The sequence below is a fragment of the Musa acuminata genome, chromosome BXJ2-9 (genome assembly GCF_036884655.1).
Source record: "Musa acuminata AAA Group cultivar baxijiao chromosome BXJ2-9, Cavendish_Baxijiao_AAA, whole genome shotgun sequence".
Lineage (NCBI taxonomy): Eukaryota > Viridiplantae > Streptophyta > Magnoliopsida > Zingiberales > Musaceae > Musa > Musa acuminata.
Window position 1 is genome coordinate 47,528,965 of NC_088346.1, and position 19,661 is coordinate 47,548,625.

General features: G+C 38.2%; 2 protein-coding genes across 3 annotated transcripts; one reads left to right on the forward strand and one right to left on the reverse strand.

Moving 5' to 3' along the window:
* The first annotated feature begins 445 nt into the window (after positions 1 to 445).
* LOC135622206 (F-box protein At3g56470-like) lies at positions 446 to 1,855 on the forward strand. Its single transcript, XM_065123852.1, has one exon. It carries the CDS (start codon positions 496 to 498, stop codon positions 1,684 to 1,686), a length of 1,191 nt encoding a protein of 396 aa, XP_064979924.1. The 5' UTR covers positions 446 to 495; the 3' UTR covers positions 1,687 to 1,855.
* Positions 1,856 to 3,659: 1,804 nt separating this feature from the next.
* Positions 3,660 to 11,755, reverse strand: LOC103999427 (uncharacterized). 2 transcript variants are annotated; one of them, XR_010491570.1, is made up of 7 exons: positions 11,616 to 11,755; positions 11,364 to 11,533; positions 11,227 to 11,289; positions 11,087 to 11,106; positions 10,966 to 11,010; positions 6,926 to 7,023; positions 3,660 to 4,855 (listed from the first exon to the last, which is right to left on the reverse strand). XR_010491570.1 is itself a non-coding variant. In XM_065127421.1 (6 exons), exons 1-6 carry the CDS (start codon positions 11,686 to 11,688, stop codon positions 8,170 to 8,172), a joined length of 447 nt encoding a protein of 148 aa, XP_064983493.1. In that variant the 5' UTR covers positions 11,689 to 11,755; the 3' UTR covers positions 8,112 to 8,169. The 2 variants fall into 2 exon arrangements, 1 of the variants encoding a protein (XP_064983493.1); XM_065127421.1 differs by lacking the exons at positions 3,660 to 4,855; positions 6,926 to 7,023 and adding an exon at positions 8,112 to 8,245.
* Between the last annotated feature and the right edge of the window lie 7,906 nt (positions 11,756 to 19,661).

Genomic DNA, 19,661 nt, shown 5'->3' on the forward strand with positions numbered 1-19,661 from the left:
GCAGAGGCTTTGAATGTTAGTTGGCAAGGTAGCTGGGGATCAGAGGTCGAAGGAGCGGTGCCTATAAAGCCTTTTCCAAAACGTGGATGGGTAACAAATTAATGACTTTATGATTTGTACCCGAATGTCTTTTACTTTAAAGATATTTTTATAGCATAAATAATTCAAAGCTACTATGTGATATTATATAGTATAATAAATTTATATATATATATATATATATATATATATATTACATTAAAAATTTATCTCAAGCCTAAATTACCCACACAAAGTGGCATCCTTCGCTTACAACAAAGTCCGCACTGTCATCAGTCGTCTCCGATAAGGAGACCTTGTCCTACTCGGACTCGTTTTCCCAGTTGTGTTCGTCATCGGAACCTTCTCTATATAACTCATCAACGTTGGTCCTCCGCCACCTTCAACAACTCCTCTGCCATTGCGATCGACATCTCTGTCCTTGCTTTGGTTCCTCTTTGCCACCAAAGGCAGCAGATGAAGAGAAGAAGAACACAAGGAGCAGAGGCGGAGACCACCATGGACAGCCCTGACTGGACATCGCTCCCGCTGGATGTCCTCACGAAGATTGGCGAAAAGCTTCCCGTCCCTCACCGTGCCTGCTTTCGTGCCACATGCAAGGATTGGTGTTCCGCACTCCTACCCGTTGTCATCCCGTCCCCGTGGCTCTTCTTAGTCGGCAAGAACAGCGATACCTGCAACTTCTTGTCTTTCCCCACCAGACGCTCCTTCACCTACTCCCTTCTCCCTGAGCGGCACGGCGTGCGGTATGTGGGCTCTCAAGCTGGTTGGCTAGCAGTCTACAATGAAAACCTGGATGTCAGCCTCATAAATCCTCTAACAGCGGCTCGAATCTGCCTCCCCTCCTTCCTCACCCTACCCAATTTTGAGCTCGTCGGCGGCAGCTGTGTCCTTCCTCATCTCCACCGAATCTCCCGTTTTTTTGTTTCGAAAGTTATCTTCTCCGCAAATCCAACTACCCATAATTACATCGCGGTGAGTCTCTATGGCACTCCCCAAATTGAAATCGCCTACGCAAAAGCAGGCGGAGACAAGTGGAATCTTCTTCAGACGACATCGACTCAGAATCGTTCATACGAGGATATCATGTACCACAATGGGAAATTCTACTGCATAACAGGTGAAGCCGAAGTCTTCGCTTTTGACCTCAGTGGAGTTTCTCCCACCGTGACGGTGGTCGCCGAGAGCACGTCACTCGGTTTGACATATTTCGACTATCACATTCCTTGCTTCGGTGTCATACAAATTTACGGCAAATACTTGGCGTGCTCGAGCACCGGGGAGCTGTTCCTGATTTTTAGGCGCGAAGTTCTCTGTCATGAATCGCTGAGATGGAAGGGTATCATGGTTTGGAGGTACAATCCTCAGCGTCAGCCATGTTGGGAAGCTGTGAAGAACTTGGGGAATAAGTCCTTGTTGATCGGTATCAACAACGCTATATCGATTTCTACCGAGAATTTTCGAGGTGTACGACGAGATTGCGTCTACTTTACGGAGGCGCTGGTCAGAACCATAGTCGATGACCGGCCCGAATTCATTCTTAGCATTGGAGTGTTTGATGTGGAACGGGGAAAGTGGGCGCGGGCAAACTCTCAGTTAGAATCACACTCGCAGCCACCCATCTGGTTCACTCCCTCCATGCTGTGAACCAAGAAACGAGCAGTTCTTGCTCTTATTTGACTTACAACTCCTACTACTACATATAGAGATGATAGATACATTACAGGCCACAGTAACTATATCAACTTGTGCTTTGATATTGTGCACAAGAAAATGTTTTGCTTGATTTATGAAGTTGCACATCTGTTTTACAAGTTTGATATGACCATAGAAGATGAAAGCAAGTTTTCCTTCAAGAGGAAACAACATAAAGAAACATGTAGATGCCTTTTGCTCTTATATGAAATTTTGATTTTGAGTGATTTCTTTATGGCCTTATCAGTCATCATTAGTTGTGGGTATCACTAGAATTAGTGATTGATTTGAGATCCTATACCTGCAGGTGGTGCTATTTGATGAGGTTACTGTAATGAATTAAATATGAAAGAATTACATCATCTAATTGGAAATAAAGAAAAATAGTTACTTAATACCACATGTTGCTGAATACAGATCTTACTTTGAAAAAGATAGTGACTTGTGATGTGTGAATGATATTATGCAATTTGGTGAAAAAATAAAGGACCCAGAATCTTGAGAACTGCAGGAGAAGAATTTATCGGATGAAAAATATTAATGAGATAAATCAAACGTGCATATCCATTTCTTGTCGCACCTTATATTTTATAAATATTAAAAAGATAATTATCGATACTTGTCTTACCGCCTTACTACACTGTCGCTCTATTGTGATCGTTTTCGTCAATCGTCTCCACCCTGCTATGACTGTCTCATTGCGCTACATTGTGGGCTCACCTTTGCCACCAAGAGGTCCCGTAGCGAGACCTTCGTTGTCGTCCTCGTCACCTTCGTATTATTATGAGACCAAAGTCATCTCTACATAGCCACAACTATTATTTGTGAAGCCCCCCTCCACAAGGCCCTAGCCTTGCCCTCGTGAAGCCTCCATCCCCAGCATCTACATCTCATGTTATTGTTCTTATCATCCATTTGTTCTCTAAGGACAAAGGATAGGGAGGAGGGGATGGGGTGGTCATTGACGTTGAAAAAGGTGACGAGGTATGGTCGTCCGTGATGCCCATAGTCTCACCCTCGACTTTCCATTGCACTCTTCGAATGCATCATGCCTTATCTCCTCTTATACCGCCAACTCTTGTGCCCTCTATCATAGCTTTTTCCCTTCACCCATTTTCAACAAATATCTATTCTCTTTCTCTCTTGTGATCTTCTCCCTATGCACCAGCCTACCCTTGCCCACTTTCACCATAGTACCATGCTCACATCCTTCACCGTCATCACCACATCTAACTTCTACTAAAGAGCCCAACGAGGAACTAGTTGACCTAAGATTTTGGTCCTTTCTAAGAAGCCCTCGAGCAAGAAGCACTAGGGACCATCAACATCACGATCGACATCGAAGAATAATGCACTGGGGCCTCTTTGCCACCCATAAGAACTACTATCGACTCGCCTCCAAGCCATTGGCCAACTCATATAGTTGTGCTTCGATGAGTGCTCCACAAGAGGTGGCAAAGGGATTTTGTGGAGGGGCCTCCGGAATGGAGGTGGTGACCATGTGGAGGGTTGGAGGTGACATTGCGAAGGTGACAAAGGTGACAAAGATAATGACAAGGGCCTCACAATAATAGAGATGACTCGTAACATGACGAGATAGTGGGGAGAGATGAAAATAGCCACAGTAGGATGACAATCGAAAAGGCGAAGATTAGGAGTAATCTCATCTTTTAAAAAATAAGGGATATTTTATGAAATAAAAAAAAGCAGAACACTCTATGAAAAAAAAGTAAAAACTTAGGGTTTTTTTTTTTGAAGAATTTATCCTTCTTCTTTTTTAAAAAAAAGATTTTATAAATAAAAGCTAAATGAGTATAATACAATCATCCTAGTTCCCATCACACAGCAAACTAGAAAATATCAAGACAGGAATTTAATTTTTCCATCCAAGAGCAATGATATTATCTGTAAGTTGCTTAGTTTTGTAAGAGTATATAAACTAAACCTAAACACGGAGGGATAAGTATAAATACTAAAGCTAGAAGGTTTTATACACGTAGACAACTCTGCCGGCAACTTAATTCGCTGCAGCTCCACGTGGAATACACCTCAATTAATAGATACAATCCCTTTTTTTTATGGCTTTCAGCTTTGAAAGGGCAATTATCCTTAGCAACTGTTTAGCATTTTGTATTTTGAATTAATATAGCTTTTGCTTTATGAACCCCCCAAAAAAAAAAAAAAATCTGTCACCAACAGCAAACAGTAATCTCACACGTCTTAAAGCTTAAAATCTCACCTTCAACACTTATCTTTTGTCAAAATAAAAAAAAGTCTCTTTTTCCTTAAGCATTATCTGCTACTCTACATTAAACATTATAATGGAACACTTATTACTTGTAAAACAATAATTCTCGTTATCATTAGCCATTCCATTTTACATTAAATTCAAAATTTGCAGATTAGCGAGGTCAACTATAGAAAATATTGGAGACCTGAATCATCCCCTTTCCACTCAAACAAACAAAAAGAAACTTGGTAATATGCAAGGTTTTGTGTGTAAGCCAATCTAAGCTGTATATGTTCAGACTTTTCCTCTTAGCAAGATGTAACATATATCATCCTTCTGGCACAAGTCTGCTTCGAAGTTAAATTGCATCCGTTTAAGGTAGCATCGTTTCTATTTTTATAAGAAACCGGACATGATCATTCAAAGATGTGCTGTGCAAGCCGCAATATTTGCCAATGGCTTCATGGTCTTACCTATGTCTTGTATCTAGAATTGCAGATACTGGATAAGACATACCTCAGGTGGCTTCAGTTCCCTCCGTCTTCAATGTTGTTTGATCCACAGCCTGGACATGTGCACCTCTTCTGCAAGTCCTCCCCAAGAGAAGCATATACCTTCTCCAACTCAGATGTCTGCTTTTTATAGTTAGGGAAACATTCTGAAATATGTAGCGGCCTCTCCCTCTTCCTATGGTTGAGTTATCATCAGGTTGATAGGCACTACTGCATGTTGTATATAGAACATGCTGCATACGCTTGCTGTGCATGTTAGCATAATCATAAAACCAAACCAAGAAGGATATTCAGCTAGTTCCTGCAGCTGCTTCATTTCTTCCATGATGGCCATCACAAGAAACCATCTCCTTTCAACATGGGCAAGCTGTTCACAAACCTGCAAGAATACACGTAAGATAAATACTTCCATTATTTATCATGTATTACATGATTCAGACACCTAACACAAAATTTAATGGCCTAGTTTAGTAAATTAAAATCCTAGCTTTGTTTATAGAAGCTTCAAATATAAGTAGCAGACTCCCAGAAACTTACGATATCTTATGTCATAACAAGCATCATCAATTTCAAATGAAATATGAGCTAGAAATGTAGAAATCATCTGCAAGTGGACAGACTCGATATGCAGAAGCAATGACCATAAAGCCACCAGAAACATTTTATATATCATAATGATTGAACCACATATTCAGTTGTTAAATCTGTTATGTTTCTCAAAAAACATTGGAGAGTTGACAAGATAATGAGAAAATTTCCCTGGATATTTCTTGAACTAGGAAAAGCGTAAGATGACATAGGAAAGTACAGTCTAACATCTCTTGCTCATTAGATGACACCAATGGCATTTGGACTATGAGAAGAAAGTCACTTATAGTTAATCTAGCAAATTTATTCATTTATAACACTTGCTAACCATGAAGGTTAAGCAGATAACTAACCAGTTTCAAAAGAGAACATAAAAGTACTGAGGTAAAACCATTAATCAAGACCAGGTTGCAAAACGATATACTGGATTGATGATGATGTCGCAGGTTATTCAATCATCTGAATTAGTAAAAAAATATACTCTAGGTTGTCTAATTATAAATCCTACAACAAAAACATGTTAGAACCATAAACGAAAGTTTTGTTGCTGCCTATGATGAGATAAATGAACCAAGCCCAAATATGTTAAACAGAAAAGCTATCATTCTCGTTAATAGCAAGAATGAATGGAGGGAGATTAGCATCCTTGTTCCACATTGAAACATCAAATTCTTTTGAAGCAACCATGTGCATGATCTAAACAGAAAACATGTAGTACCAGAGTCCAATCTATATGTTAGAGTTGAATGCCAGATATCTAGTACACTTGTGAGTATCAAAAGGTCTTCTAGAAAGATATGGAAAGAAGAAAAGAAGAGGATACACTCTACTTATCTTTTCATATCATGCCTGGTCTTTTTTATACCAATTAAATGTCAAGTTATAGAAGTATTCAAAAATGAAATTTCTCAATGTTCACCCATTTTGATATAGCAAGTACTTTTATTTGGTTCAAATGTATTTGGGCTCATCTATAACCATATAGTATATGTTTTAGTACAACTTGAACTTCAGTCACCACCGAAACAGACTCATTGGTTTTGGAAACATCTGAAACAGGAGATGGGCTACGTTTTGGATATAACTGCTTTGTGAGGCTGTATAAATGACATAAAGGAGGATTTCGCTAATCATCATCATTATAACAAAAAAAATCAAATACAAGTCTAATAATTAATTATTTTGTTTAATATTTAAGGTCTCAAACACAAAATATAGGTCCACTTGAAGCCCTTGGTCTTATTTTAATATTATTTATTTACATGGGCTAATATTGTGTTTGTTTTTGCCAAACACTATATGTGTTTTTTGCTGTTGGTCTATATTATTTAAAATCTGATAATTTAAAATCAGCAAGCTGGACACCCAGTAGTTAACTAAATTCTTGGTCTGTTGGTTGGAGCAAAGCAAGTTGATCGGTTGCCCTCCTAAGTGGCCTTTTAAACTAGCAGATGGGTTGCCGTTCATATATATTCATTCTGCCTAGCTAAGGAGGCTGAGTGCCCACTCCAGGAACTGATCACATAAGAGCACGCTTTTTATGAAAAAGATAGTAAAGCTAGAAAATCACCTAGGATTAATGAAAGTCTAATATGATTAAATTACGGTATGTTTGCTTTATAAAAGCCTTTTTACCTTGTTTATAATGCTCTATTGTCTTTTTTGCTGATTTACCATTATTTTCCAGCAATGAAGATAGGGGTTCCATAAGTACTGAAAATTACAAAATTTCAACAATCTAGAACTTCAAGGAAAAACAGACACAGAGTGACTAGCACAGATTAGTATAGCATGCACATTTTTAATCTTCTCATTCATGGGAATTAATACAGAAAAAAAGAAAAAGAAACAAAAAACTGACCTTATCACGATTATGTCTTTCTTTTTCGTACTCTGCTTCCAACTCATGCATCTGAGTGCTGAGGCATGTAATGTTATCTTCAAGACCTTTTAGAAAGCCTTGCATATCAAGAAATTTTGTGTTTTAGAGTCTGTTTTGCCTGTTTGAATGTTTACAAATATATATACCAGATTAATAGTACTGGTAGTTCTGTTGTTTGATCATGAGTTTGATCACAGAAAGTATACTGGCGAACCCAGTTTAGTTGGCAAACCTTGGCAGCAGGTACTACCAAGCTTTAGATAAATAAATAATAAGCTAAATATTTCTGGTTAGTCAGTGCCCAAACATCAAAGTAGACTCTACTGATAAATTTTCTGCATTGGTACAAGACTTACAAGCTCTAAATTTCAATTTTATATGGACTTGATAATTATGCTTTATCAACAAAGTTGTTCCCATATAGATGAGATAAAAGCAGCTAGTTGTATTTATTCATGTTCATTTTAAGACAATGGCAACATAATGTAACATTGTGTTATATCCTTACTTTAAACATGTGTTGGGAGCATCACTCTGCAGGGTAACTACCCAGCCAAATGCATAGGTTGGCCCAAACAAATGATGAGGTAATAATGAATTTTCATTTAAGTCAATTACATTGCCATTTTCAATTTTTTTTCAGGCAACTAGACAAACATAAGCTCTATAATAAACCTATTTGTTCTGGATAAGTTTACTTTATTTGGCCTCATTGCGAATGCATGCATGGCTTATTATGCACCTTTGATAATTATATGATCAGTGAAAAAACAAAAATAGTTTAGTTTAGGAATTTTCAAGATGTTTTAATAGTCAAAATTAATCATATGCATCTGAAGGACTTCAGAAATTGTATCTTTCATGAAACTTTAGTAAACAAAGATCCAGAAGAAAATTTATAAGAAGATCCGGAAGGATTTTACCAGATGAAGGGTTCAGATCTAGTTATAAGTTTACAGGTTGTTTTCCTTGTGAAGAAAGACCAGAATATATCAGATGAATCAAATCACAAATGAATTCTGAATTCTGTAACTTTTCGGTATTGATCTTGAACACATAAGTTGCTACATGACATGCTAAGTATACAATGGAAACTTAAACCTGGACTGTTTACAAATAAAATCTACAGATCATCTTCCCAGTTAACCAAAGAAACAAAGCAGATCAGCACATCACTTAACCATGTCTATTCAGAATGTATAAGCTGCATAGTCAACTAAAAATCACTTGCCATTATCTGAACAAAGTTGTCCAGGTTGCTCTTTCTGGAAAGCATTGACAGTAATCTCTTGAAATTGCCTGAAGGAGTTAACTATTACAGATACTTTGAATTTTAAAGTAAATATTATATATTTTGAGAACTAAAAATTAGACTGTTGAAATGCTAGTGTCATAAAATTTGTTAGACATCAAATAGAGCATCAATAAATAGATCAATTATTCATTTAAGCATTAAAAGAAAATTTTCAATCATTGATTTTCAACAAACTTTGCTAAATATTTAGATAAGTTGGTTAGACAATAAAGCCTACCTAGTTTAAATGTTTGTTCACCAAACTTCTTCAAACAATGTTTTGTCGATGTACTGGACTTCTTAGTTCTGAAAAATCATTCTTTCAATCATTATTTTTTTTGTATAGCTTTTGATGACAATTGTTTCTTTTTTTTCTTTTTCCTTTTTCTCCTCTCATACTCTGCTCTCTCTCTCTCTCTCTCTCTCTCTCTCTCTCCTTCTCATGAAGATATCACTCTCCCTCCACCATCTCTTCTTCTCCCTGCCCCTCGTAGACTGCTCCGTTGTGTCATTGCTTCCTCCCCTCTGTACAGAACTTCCTTTTCCTCCTCCGTTTCTCTTCCATGACTCCTCCACTTTCCCTCCTTCGCTCTCCAACTCCTCTTCCTTCCTCTTCCTCCTCCCCTCTTCTCTCTCTCTTTCTGTTTGGTCACTGGTGACCAAAATGTCAGTGTACCATATGTTAGTATGCTAGTACAGATGGGACCCGTGCCAACCCAGCCAGTGATTGGTATAAGTCTCACACGGAAACTAGAAACTTTGCCTTCTTCCCTTCTCCTTCTCTCTCTCATTTTGTTTAGTCCGTGCTGACTGGTACACTAATGTACAATGTATCAGTATGCTAACATATACCTAACCCAACCGATCCCACCCAACTACCAGTAGAGGTCTTGAACCAAGACTTAAAATCTTGACCAATATAATTGCAAAAGCAAATAATAAAAGTAAAAGAAAGCCCATGTTTTATAAAGGAAATTTTAATCTAGTTAACAGAATGGAATGTCTATTATGCATTATGACATAACATTCAACAGAATACACACAAGTTGGCTTTGTCATTGCTACATTGTTGCTTAACTCCATTATCTGCATTCAATAAAATATACACAAGCTGGCTTTGTTATTGCTACATTGTTGCTTTACTCCAAGACTGAGAAATTATTGTCTTATTTAAGCTTCCAGATCATAGGGCACATATCATTGCAAAGCATCATCACAAAGTGGTTTTTGCACACCCTCAATAACAAATTGTATTCTCTTGGATTTATCAAGATATTTGACACTACAGAATAGGTTCCAAGTACTTGAACATTGGTAAATGGACCAGAGGAATAATATAGGAAAGCTTACAGAAAATTGATTAGGTCCTTTGTAGGATTACATCCAATAGGAAAAACAAATCTGAAGGATACCGACAATATATAGAAGAACTTTGGACTTTGGACTTTGGACTTTGGACTTTGGTGTTGCATAAACTGGATTAATTCAACTATATTAACACTTATTTTGTAAATCAGGCTTGAAAGTTTGTGCTCATCTTCCTTTTTGTCGTATCTGTATGTACTGAAATAAACTATACTTGAGATAAAAAGGCACAAGGGAACTCTATCATAGTAGGAATTTTTCGGAACAGATACCTGAAGTTACAATCAGCATTATTTTATTCTTAGAATCAGCATTTTGTAAAATAGCAAGAGCATCAAGAAAGAAGAGGGAATCTATCTCCAGAATAAAAAATTGTCAGAAACACCATTCATTAATATAGCATCGAGTTCTGAAAAATCATCCAGTGGTTATCCAGATCTAATTCCAATAGTCCCAAGAACTAACTCCAAAGAAACAGAGTGCTGATTGTAGCTGCCAGACCTTGGTGGGCTTTACTGACTAAAGCTAACCCACAGCAGTTCATCAATCCTAAGTGCAAAATGGTCCAGAGTGGTCCGTGCTGCAGCCAGCAGTGCTGATTTTGACCAATCAGAACCATTTCTAGTACATATTGGCTGTTCTCATCAGCATAGCATATGAGAACAATTTCCCATTTGAATTTTTCTTAATTTTTTCTTTTCTTAATTTAGTAAATTTTCAGTAAGACAAACACAAGGATCAATGGTGAGAAAATATTCATGTAGCTGACTCCAAATGGTTGGAAATACAGTTTGTTCTACAAGTGGTTGCTGTCCAGTAAGACAGATATATTCATCTACATTTAAGACTTGTGATAACTTTGTAGTCATGTTTACTGATGTTTTCAAAATATATGGCATTTTACTAGTTCGACTACTGACCTATCTTCCCTTGGATGAAATTGTGTGCTAAACATTTTGACTTTATAGTTCTTTTTAATATTTGACATTGCAAGTAATGAATCAAATATAGAATCTGTGCAAAGCTCTATTGACACAGGATCCAAATAAAAGTAAGGGGCAAGAATGGACCAAGCACATTAAAGATGTATAGCTAGTCAACTTCACACGAATGTTTGGGAAGCTACACCTTCTACAGAAGTAAAATAATATGCCAACAATGTGATAAATCATACAGCTGTTTTATGTAGCTGAAATTTTAACCGATGTGGCCAAGATGAAAAGGCATGAGCAAAGGTCAAAATGTAAAAATGCCTGGAATCGTGCAAAACTTAGCTAAGGAGTTTGGAACAAAAAGATCATATACAAGTAAACAAATAAGAAAACTAAACAAATGAAAGTAAAAGCACGTTGGAATAGACCTTATTTTCTTGTTCAGCTCGCACATACTGTTAACAAATTCGTCTCTGCATCAACATAAAGATCGTGATTGAGTTTATACAGTTTTTAGTATATCGCACAAGAACAAAAAACTAGTATTACCGCATGAAACGCACTTCACTCTGTTCACCGATGCCAGGTGGATTAAGAAGATCAAATAACAAGGTCAAAGTTCGAAAACAAAGAATGACAATAATGAAAGAAAATCTAACAACATTTGAGAGCATGCGAGCGATTCTCACCTTGAGTGTATCCAGATCAGAACGGAGCTTCAATATCTCCTCCTGCATTAGAGAAATCCTCGCCTACGCACGATAGTTACTATAAGAAAAGGATTTACAAGATCAATCGGCAACTAGAAAGGACGCGTAATCAGAACCTCTTGCGCATGGATTGATGCACCAATCATAGAAAGCTGAACCTGCGATCCCCTCAGCTCCTGCTCGACCATCTCCCTGGACCGCTTGGCCCCATCGAGGTCGGCATTTGCAACATTGAGATCGTTCTGAAGTTCGAGGAGCCGCTTCTTACGATCGGACACCCTAAGCTCTGTGTCGAAGACATGCGGATTGAGCGGGGCGCATCGGAGCTAGAGTGGAGGCACGAGAAGCATGGAGCGGCCATAGTGTACCTTCTTGGGATTTCTCCGAGGCGAAATTGCGGATCAGCGAGAGGAGATGTTTCTGGGATTCGCCGGACGCCATGGCGAGAAGGCGCCCCGAGGGCTCGGAGATGGCAGCCTAGCTTTTTGGGGAACAGCACTCGTCTCCCGCTCTTTGGTTCGAGCTTCAGCACGTGAAGAGAACGAAGGAGAACATAAGCGCGCATCGGCTCAAACTCGAGCTCGTTTTTGACTCGGATCGAACTCAAACACGAATTGAATTGATCGTTTTGACTCAATAAGAGTTATTAAAAATATTATATAGTAAAAATTTTGGATGATAATTTGATTATTATTATTTGTTAATTTCAGAATAATCTGGTCCGTCAATCCAGCTATAACAAATCATTGATTGACATCGGAACTCAAATGTCGGAGAAAATAAAGTATCAATTAGGCATGTCGTATTGGGTATAAAAAAATATTCTTTATTAAGTTTGTTTACAAATCAAATATATACAATAATTTTTTTAGTTATATTATCGTTTAAAACTCACTAAACTTATTTAAATACTCAGACTTCTTAAAAATATTTATCATAAATTAAAACTAACTTAATTATCAAAGGAATCTTATTGTAGATTTTTTTTTACCCTTAAATCGAAATAGGATATTAGATACATATATTTTATTATGCTTCGAAATGAAGGCATGCCAACTACGATATTCATTTAGGAGTCTCAACCAGTGATACTTGCGTTTGAACATAGCTAAGTGGTGCTTTGATTACTTGTTTTTATCTTAACAAATAGATTAGGGGCAATAGGGATGCTTTGGCTCTAGTCGATCATATTAAATACTTTGACTATTTTATATCGTAGTTACACTCTACACATCATAGGCAAAAGGGATATTTTATATCGTAGTTACACTCTACACATCATAGGCAAAAGGGATACATCGATTATATCGTGCTTCATATGCTCGTTTGTCTTTAGTGAATACATCATGCTCAAAAGAGATATGTTAGTTTATTGAATATTTAAGATATTTTTTATTCACAGTAGACACTTATATTACGTGCATTTTAAATAATTTTATTTTTCTAATAGAAGTATCACAAAGGAGATGCATTGGCCATAATCAGATTTTGTTTTTGTTTTTGTCAATGACAAATACATGAAAATGAGATGGTTCAATCCTGTCATGCACTTCAAATTATTTCTTTATCATACACAGATGTATCACAAGTGCACCTGCTCGTTTCGGGAGGCTCCTCCATTTACGTTTTCCATGAACCTTGATGTAGGACACAAGTATGTGGTCTTCCTGCGCAGTCCACGCTCCTGTCCTGAGCCCTTCCCTTGCACAGCATGGCTTCCTTCCCATCTCTCTCTCTCTCTCGTTTGAAAGAAGCTTGATTAGTTGTTGGCGACATTTATACGTCCTCAACTGTACGAGACAATTTCTCTGATCACCATATGATATTAATTGTGAGGAGCCATCGCTGATATTACAGCACCCCTATCGAGTCGACGTCGAGAAAAATTCTTACTGTCTGATATCACACAACTGTCAAATTTCTCCTCGTATGTGGCAGTCCCCCCCTTTCTAGATCCTAGGCAGATCTGCCCCCCCCACTTGTCACCCACAGTCGGTCGTTCGACGGCAGCTTCCCTGCTTCCCGTCTCAACCACGGCTACCGTACCAAGTTCCAAGCCTACGGTGCCACGCCAAGCATTTGTTGGGCCCAGTCAACGCATTTGGTGACTTTGCATCACAGGGAGCACACACTCTTGGTTCCTCCTTATTGCAGAATTTTTTTTTTTATTCTTCCTCCTTCCTTACCGTAGAAAAGTACCAACACTTCTTACTTTTTATTTTTCTTCCTCTTTATTGTAGAACTTGTTGATTCTTCCTGCATTCTTACTGCAAAAGTACTAACACTTCTTCCTTTTTATTTTTCTTTTGATCCTTGTCATTGCTACATACTTCAACTTGCTCCCACATAGTAGTCCATATCTTCCATTTGTCTTAATCATCCACCTCTGTTGCTCCACTTACTATTCCAACAGGGAATTATAGTACTTTCCCACATACAAATCTTATCTCCATAAATGCAGCATCCCTCATCCATTTCAAATTATCCAAAGGTGACAACTACGCATCCTAGCGTGCTCAATTTTCTAATATTCTATTTGGCTATGACCTTCTAGGCTATATCGATGGCTCTCTTCCTTGTCCACCAACGATGATCAACATCCCAGGAGCATCCAGTCCAGTATCAAATCCGGACCACAAACTATGGTTACGCCAGGATCGTCTCATTCTTCAAGCAATCCAAGCTTCAGTCATTGGATCCCTCGCCCCACTCATATCTTCGTGTGACACTACTGTTGAAGCCTGGTGCAAGTGATGGGGATATAAACAGGAATAACCTTTGTATAGGAACAAATACTAGAAGACCATAATACGCAACGGAATTAAATGGAACCACAATAAAATAGAACACCAAGATATACATGGAAAACCCCTTCAATGTGAAGGGTAAAAACCACGGGACAAACTAGAGATAATCCACTATAAGAATAATGAATATACAAATCTCAATCTCTTGCCCTAAACCCTAGCAACAATCACAAGAGAATAACTGGGGTACAAGGATCACGTCACTGCCCACAATATCTAAAACCTCCCCAAGTAATCACAACAAGAGTCTACTGTAGATTTGATCTAACCTGAGAGAACACTGCTAGATGATTGAGAACAGTCTCTCTGCGTTGTCCTTGTCTTCTTTCCTTTCTTTCTCTTCTTTTTCTGCCTTGTTTTCCTCCTTTTCTTTGGAATCCCGTAGCTGTTTTCTTCTCCCACGTTGCTGCCCTATTTATGCCTTTTTCTGCCTCCAAAACATAGCCACCACACCCCCCTAATGTTAATTAGGGTTAGGTTAAGAGGGAGTATGGGTTGTGGGCTGCCCAAGCCCACTATGGGCTGAATTTGTGGGCTGCCAACCCAACAACCTTCCCCTTCAGCCCATTAGGGAGGCTGTCCCGCATGACCAGTTGTCGGCATATCTCCTGTCTTTCTTTTGGTAAGGTCTTCATTCCATTTGGTAGCAGTACCAAATCATTAGTGTGGTTCTTCTGAAGAGCATCCATCTCTTCCTGCATAGCAACTAACCACTTCTCTTTCTGCTCACTTTCAACTGCTTCCTGGTAACTCTCTAGTTCACCTGCATTAGTAAGCATCACATACTCATATGTAGAGTATCTTCTGGAAGGTTGACGTTGTCTAGAAGATCTTCTCAACTGAGGTTTTGTTGGAAGTTGCTCTCCAACTTCTTCTTGCTCAACATGTCCTGCAGGTAAATCAACATCAAGCTCTACACTATCTTCCTACACATCTCCCCCATCACCTTGATATACTGGAAGAATAATTGGGTCACAATCTGCTAATCCTTCTGCAGAAGTATTGGCTGGTGCCTTCTTCTTCAAATCTTCAAAGGTTTGATCCTCAAAGAAAACTACATCTATGCTTCTAAACACCTTATGCTTTTCTGGATCCCAAAGCCTGTAACCAAAATGATCATGTGGGTAGCCAAGAAAAATACATTCTTTAGTCTTACCATCCAGCTTGGGCTTCTCATTGTCTGGAATATATGCAAATGCGCGACAACCAAACACTCTTAAATGCTTGTAGGAAACATCTTTCCCTGACCATATATGCTTTGCAACATCACCATCTAGGGCTATACATAGTGATAAGTTGATCACATCAACTGCGGTCCTCAAAGCCTCATCCCAAAACCTTTTGGGTAGCTTAGCCTGTGAAAGCATACATATGATCTTTTCCATGATGGTGTGGTTCATCCTCTCTGCAATTGCATTATACTGAGGTGTACCAGGAACTATCATCTCATGTTGGATCACATGTGACCTGCAATAGTCATTAAACAAACCTGTATACTCACCACCATTATATGATATTATGCATTTCAATTTCCTTTCTGTCTTCCTTTCAACCCTAGCATGAAACTCTTTGAAGACATTAATCACCTGATCTTTAGTCTTCAAAGCATAGGCCCAAACTTTCCTGGAAAAATCATCTATAAAAGTGACAAAATAAAGTACACCACTTATACCAAGAACATCAACAGATCCACCATGAGTTATTGTCCTCAAAGGATCACATATATATGTATAAACACGGTCTAAGGCATGCATTTTTCTAGACAAAGCAGAACTAGCAAATGAAACTCTATGTTGTTTACCTGCCAAACAATCAATACAAGGGTTCAGATGTATACCTTTGAGGTTTGGTAATACCTCTCTCTTTGAAAGAGCTTGCAGCCCCTTTTCGCTCATGTGTCCCAATCGCCTATGCCACAACTCCATGCTAAAGTCTTTTTCTATAGCATTTAACTGCTCATCATAAGCTTTAGCCTGCAACTTGTACAAAGTATGACATTTCTTTCCATTAGCTATAACAAGAGAACCCTTACTGAGCTTCCATTGCCCTTTGTGAAATCTGCTATCATAGTCTTCATCATCTAGCATTCCAACTGAAATTAGATTCAGCCTCAAGTCAACCACATGCCTCACATCCTTAAGCACCAACTTGCAGCCTAAGTTGGTCTTTAAATGGATATCAACCATGCCTATGATGTCTGCTGTGACATAGTTACCCATCTTGACAACACAAAAATTTCCAAACGTGTATGTAGCAAAAAACTCCCTCTGTGGTGTAGCATGATAAGAAGCACCTGTGTCAATCATCCACTCAAGATCCTGACACACACAAGAAAAAATATCATCAGAATGAGACAAAATCAAATAATCACCACCCTGCATTGTAGCTATGATATTATCTTTTGACTCTATAGACTCTACTTCTTTTCCCTTTTTCTTGCTCTTCTTAGGTTGCTTACATTAGTTCTTGTAATGTCATTTCTCACCATAATTATAGCAAACAATATCTTTTCTTGATCTTGACTTGCTTCTACCTATGCGTGAACTGCTTCTAGACTTTGACCTTCCTCTGTTCTCTGAGATAAGTGCTTGTGAATCATTCTGAGATGTTGCCAAACTCTTTCTTCTCAACTCCTCATTCAACAAACTGCTTGTTACTTGACTCATAGTGACAACACCATCTAGCGCAGAATTACTAAGGGAAACCACCAGTGTCTCCTAACTTTCTGGTAATGAACTGAGAAGTAACAATGCTTGCAACTCATCATCAAGCGACAATTTCATAGAGGATAACTAGTTATTAATACTTTACATTTCATTCAAATGTTCAGCAATAGAAGCACCTTCTCTATATTTTAGGTTTATAAGTTTTCTGATCAAAAAGGTTTTGTTGTCAGCTGTTTTTCTTTCATAGAGACTTTTCAACTTTTTTCAAAGAGAATATGCAGAAATTTCAGTAGAAACATGGTGAAAGACACTATTATCAAGCCACTGTCGAATAAACCCAATTATTTTTCGATCTAACCTCTTCCACTCATCATCTGTCATAGTTATGGGTTTTGCACTATCCCCCTATAAAGGTCCATACAAATCTTTACAATACAAGAGATCTTCCATTCTTGGTTTCCATATCATCCAATTGTTTCCATTTAAACTAATCATGCGAGAAACATTACTGGCCTCCATGTTCAAATACAAAATTGAAATCATCAAAACCTCAGTGCTCTGATACCAGTTGATGGGGATATAAACAGGAATAACCTTTGTATATGAACAAATACTAGAAAACCATAATACGCAATAGAATTAAATGGAATCACAATCAAATAGAACATCAAGATATACGTGGAAAACCCCTTCAATGTGAAGGGTAAAAACCACGAGGCAAACTAGAGATAATCCACTATGAGAATAATGAATATACAAATCTCAATCTCTTACCCTAAACCCTAGCAACAATCACAAGAGAATAACTAGGATACAAGGATCACGTCACTACCCACAATATCTAAAACCTCCCTAGGTAATCACAACAAGAGTCTACTGTAGATTTGATCTAACCTGAGAGGAGAACACTACTAGATGATTGAGAACAATCTCTCTACATTATTCTTGTCTTCTTCCCTTTCTTTCTCTTCCTTTTCTGCCTTGTTTTCCTCTTTTTTTTGGAATCTCGTGGCTATTTTCTTCTCCCACGTTGCTGCCCTATTTCTGCCTTTTTCTGCCTCCAAAACGTAGCCACCACACCCCTCTAATGTTAATTAGGGTTAGGTTAAGAGAGGCTGTGGGCTGTGGGCTGCCCAAGCTCACTATGGGCTGAATTTGTGGGCTGCCAACCCAACAACAAGTTGCAAACCACCCTGACAAATCGTTCACGAACTCGCATGCTTAGTCTCCTATTCGGACTTATGAAAACAAAACAAGAGGGAAGTACTGTTACTGAATATATGCACAACATAAAGATTATTATTGATAAATTGGCCTTGATAGGTCATTCCCTCAGTGATGAAGAAGTTACTGTCCATATCCTCAATGTCCTAGGAGACGAGTACAAGGAACTGGCAGCAGCAATATGGGCACGTGATTCACTAGTATCGTTCGAAGAACTCTACGACAAGCTGACTGATTTTGAGATATATCTCAAGCGTGAGGACAAATTGTTAGGACCATCTATCATGGCTCAAGTCAATCAAAAATCCACGAGGATGGGCTATCAGTATAACAAGACTATTAACAAAGGTTCGACTAAGATGCCTTCTGAACCTTTGAGCTCCAACCAAACCCCTCCTCCACATCATCAACATTTCAATCATGATAACCAAGGTGGCTACTTCAATCATCAGCAGTCCTGGCGCCCTGAACACACAAATCAATGAAGAGTTGTTTACAAATTATGTGATAAAGTCGGTCACTCTGCAAAGGTCTGTCGATCTCGACCCCGACTTCCTGTACAATCACATTGGCCTCAACCAAATCTCACAACTACTCCAAACACTACTGATCATAATTGAATCGTGGACTCTGACGCATCCCACCACATTACCTCTAATCTACAGAACTTGTCGATCCACAATAATTATAGTGGACATGACGACATCATCATCGGTGACGGTAAAGGACTTCTTATTATTCATACTGGTTCCACAATGCTTAATTCACCTACCATAACTTTTACACTCGATGATGTTTTGTGTGCACCTCACATTAAACACAATCTTATTTCTGTTTCTCAATTTTGCAAATAAAATAATACCTCTATTGAATTCTTTCCTAACTATTTTCTTGTCAAGGATTTAAACACAGAGGTATCTTGGTCTAAGGTCATAGTAAGGATAATGTTTATGAATGGTCGTCCATTCCACAACTCAAACAGCCCACTGTTTACTCCTCAATGGCAGCTCCAATTGATGTGTAGAATCGTCGTCTCAGTCATCCCTCTCTCTCTATCCAAAATAAATTACTTTCTCGTTATTCTCTTTCTACTCCTACAAATAATAGCTTTTATTGTGATGCTTGTCTCAGTAATAAAAATCATAGACTCCCTTTTGGTTCTTCTTCCATATCATGTTCTACACCATTTAAAATTATTTATACTGATGTTTGAGGTCCTGCTCCTGTCACTTCCTTTGACAAGTTTAGATTTTATGTCATTTTTGTAGACTATTTTACTAAGTACACATTGATTTATCCTCTCCGTCATAAGTCAGAAGTTTCAACAATTTTTACCAACTTTAAAAAGTTGGTCGAAAACTTCTTTCAATCTACAATTAAAATAGTCTACTTTGATGGTGGGGGTGAATATCAAGCTCTCACATCCTACCTCTCAACCTGTGGTATCCAACACCTTAATCATCCCCACACACTCCTCAACTAGTTGGTTCTACTGAACGCAAACATCGACATATTGTAGAAACTAGTCTCACGCTTCTACATCAAGCCTCCATACCAGCAACCTTTTGGTCTGTAGCCTTCCAAACTGTCATCTACCTTATTAATCGTCTGCCCACTCCAGTTCTCCAATACCAGTCTCCATTTGAAAAACTATTTTCTAAATCCCCAAACCTTCAAAAACTTCGAATATTTGGTCGTTTATGTTATCCGTGGCTAT

Bases quoted from the DNA above. Each gene is read 5' to 3' on its own strand.
- LOC103999427 (XM_065127421.1), bottom strand. From the start codon at position 11,688: ATGGCGTCCGGCGAATCCCAGAAACATCTCCTCTCGCTGATCCGCAAT. The intron at 11,534-11,615 runs GTACACTATGGC...TCTTCGACACAG, and splicing joins CTCGGAGAAATCCCAAGAAG to AGCTTAGGGTGTCCGATCGT. The intron at 11,011-11,086 runs GTAATACTAGTT...ATGTTGATGCAG, and splicing joins AGTGAAGTGCGTTTCATGCG to AGACGAATTTGTTAACAGTA.
- LOC135622206 (XM_065123852.1), top strand. From the start codon at position 496: ATGAAGAGAAGAAGAACACAAGGAGCAGAGGCGGAGACCACCATGGAC.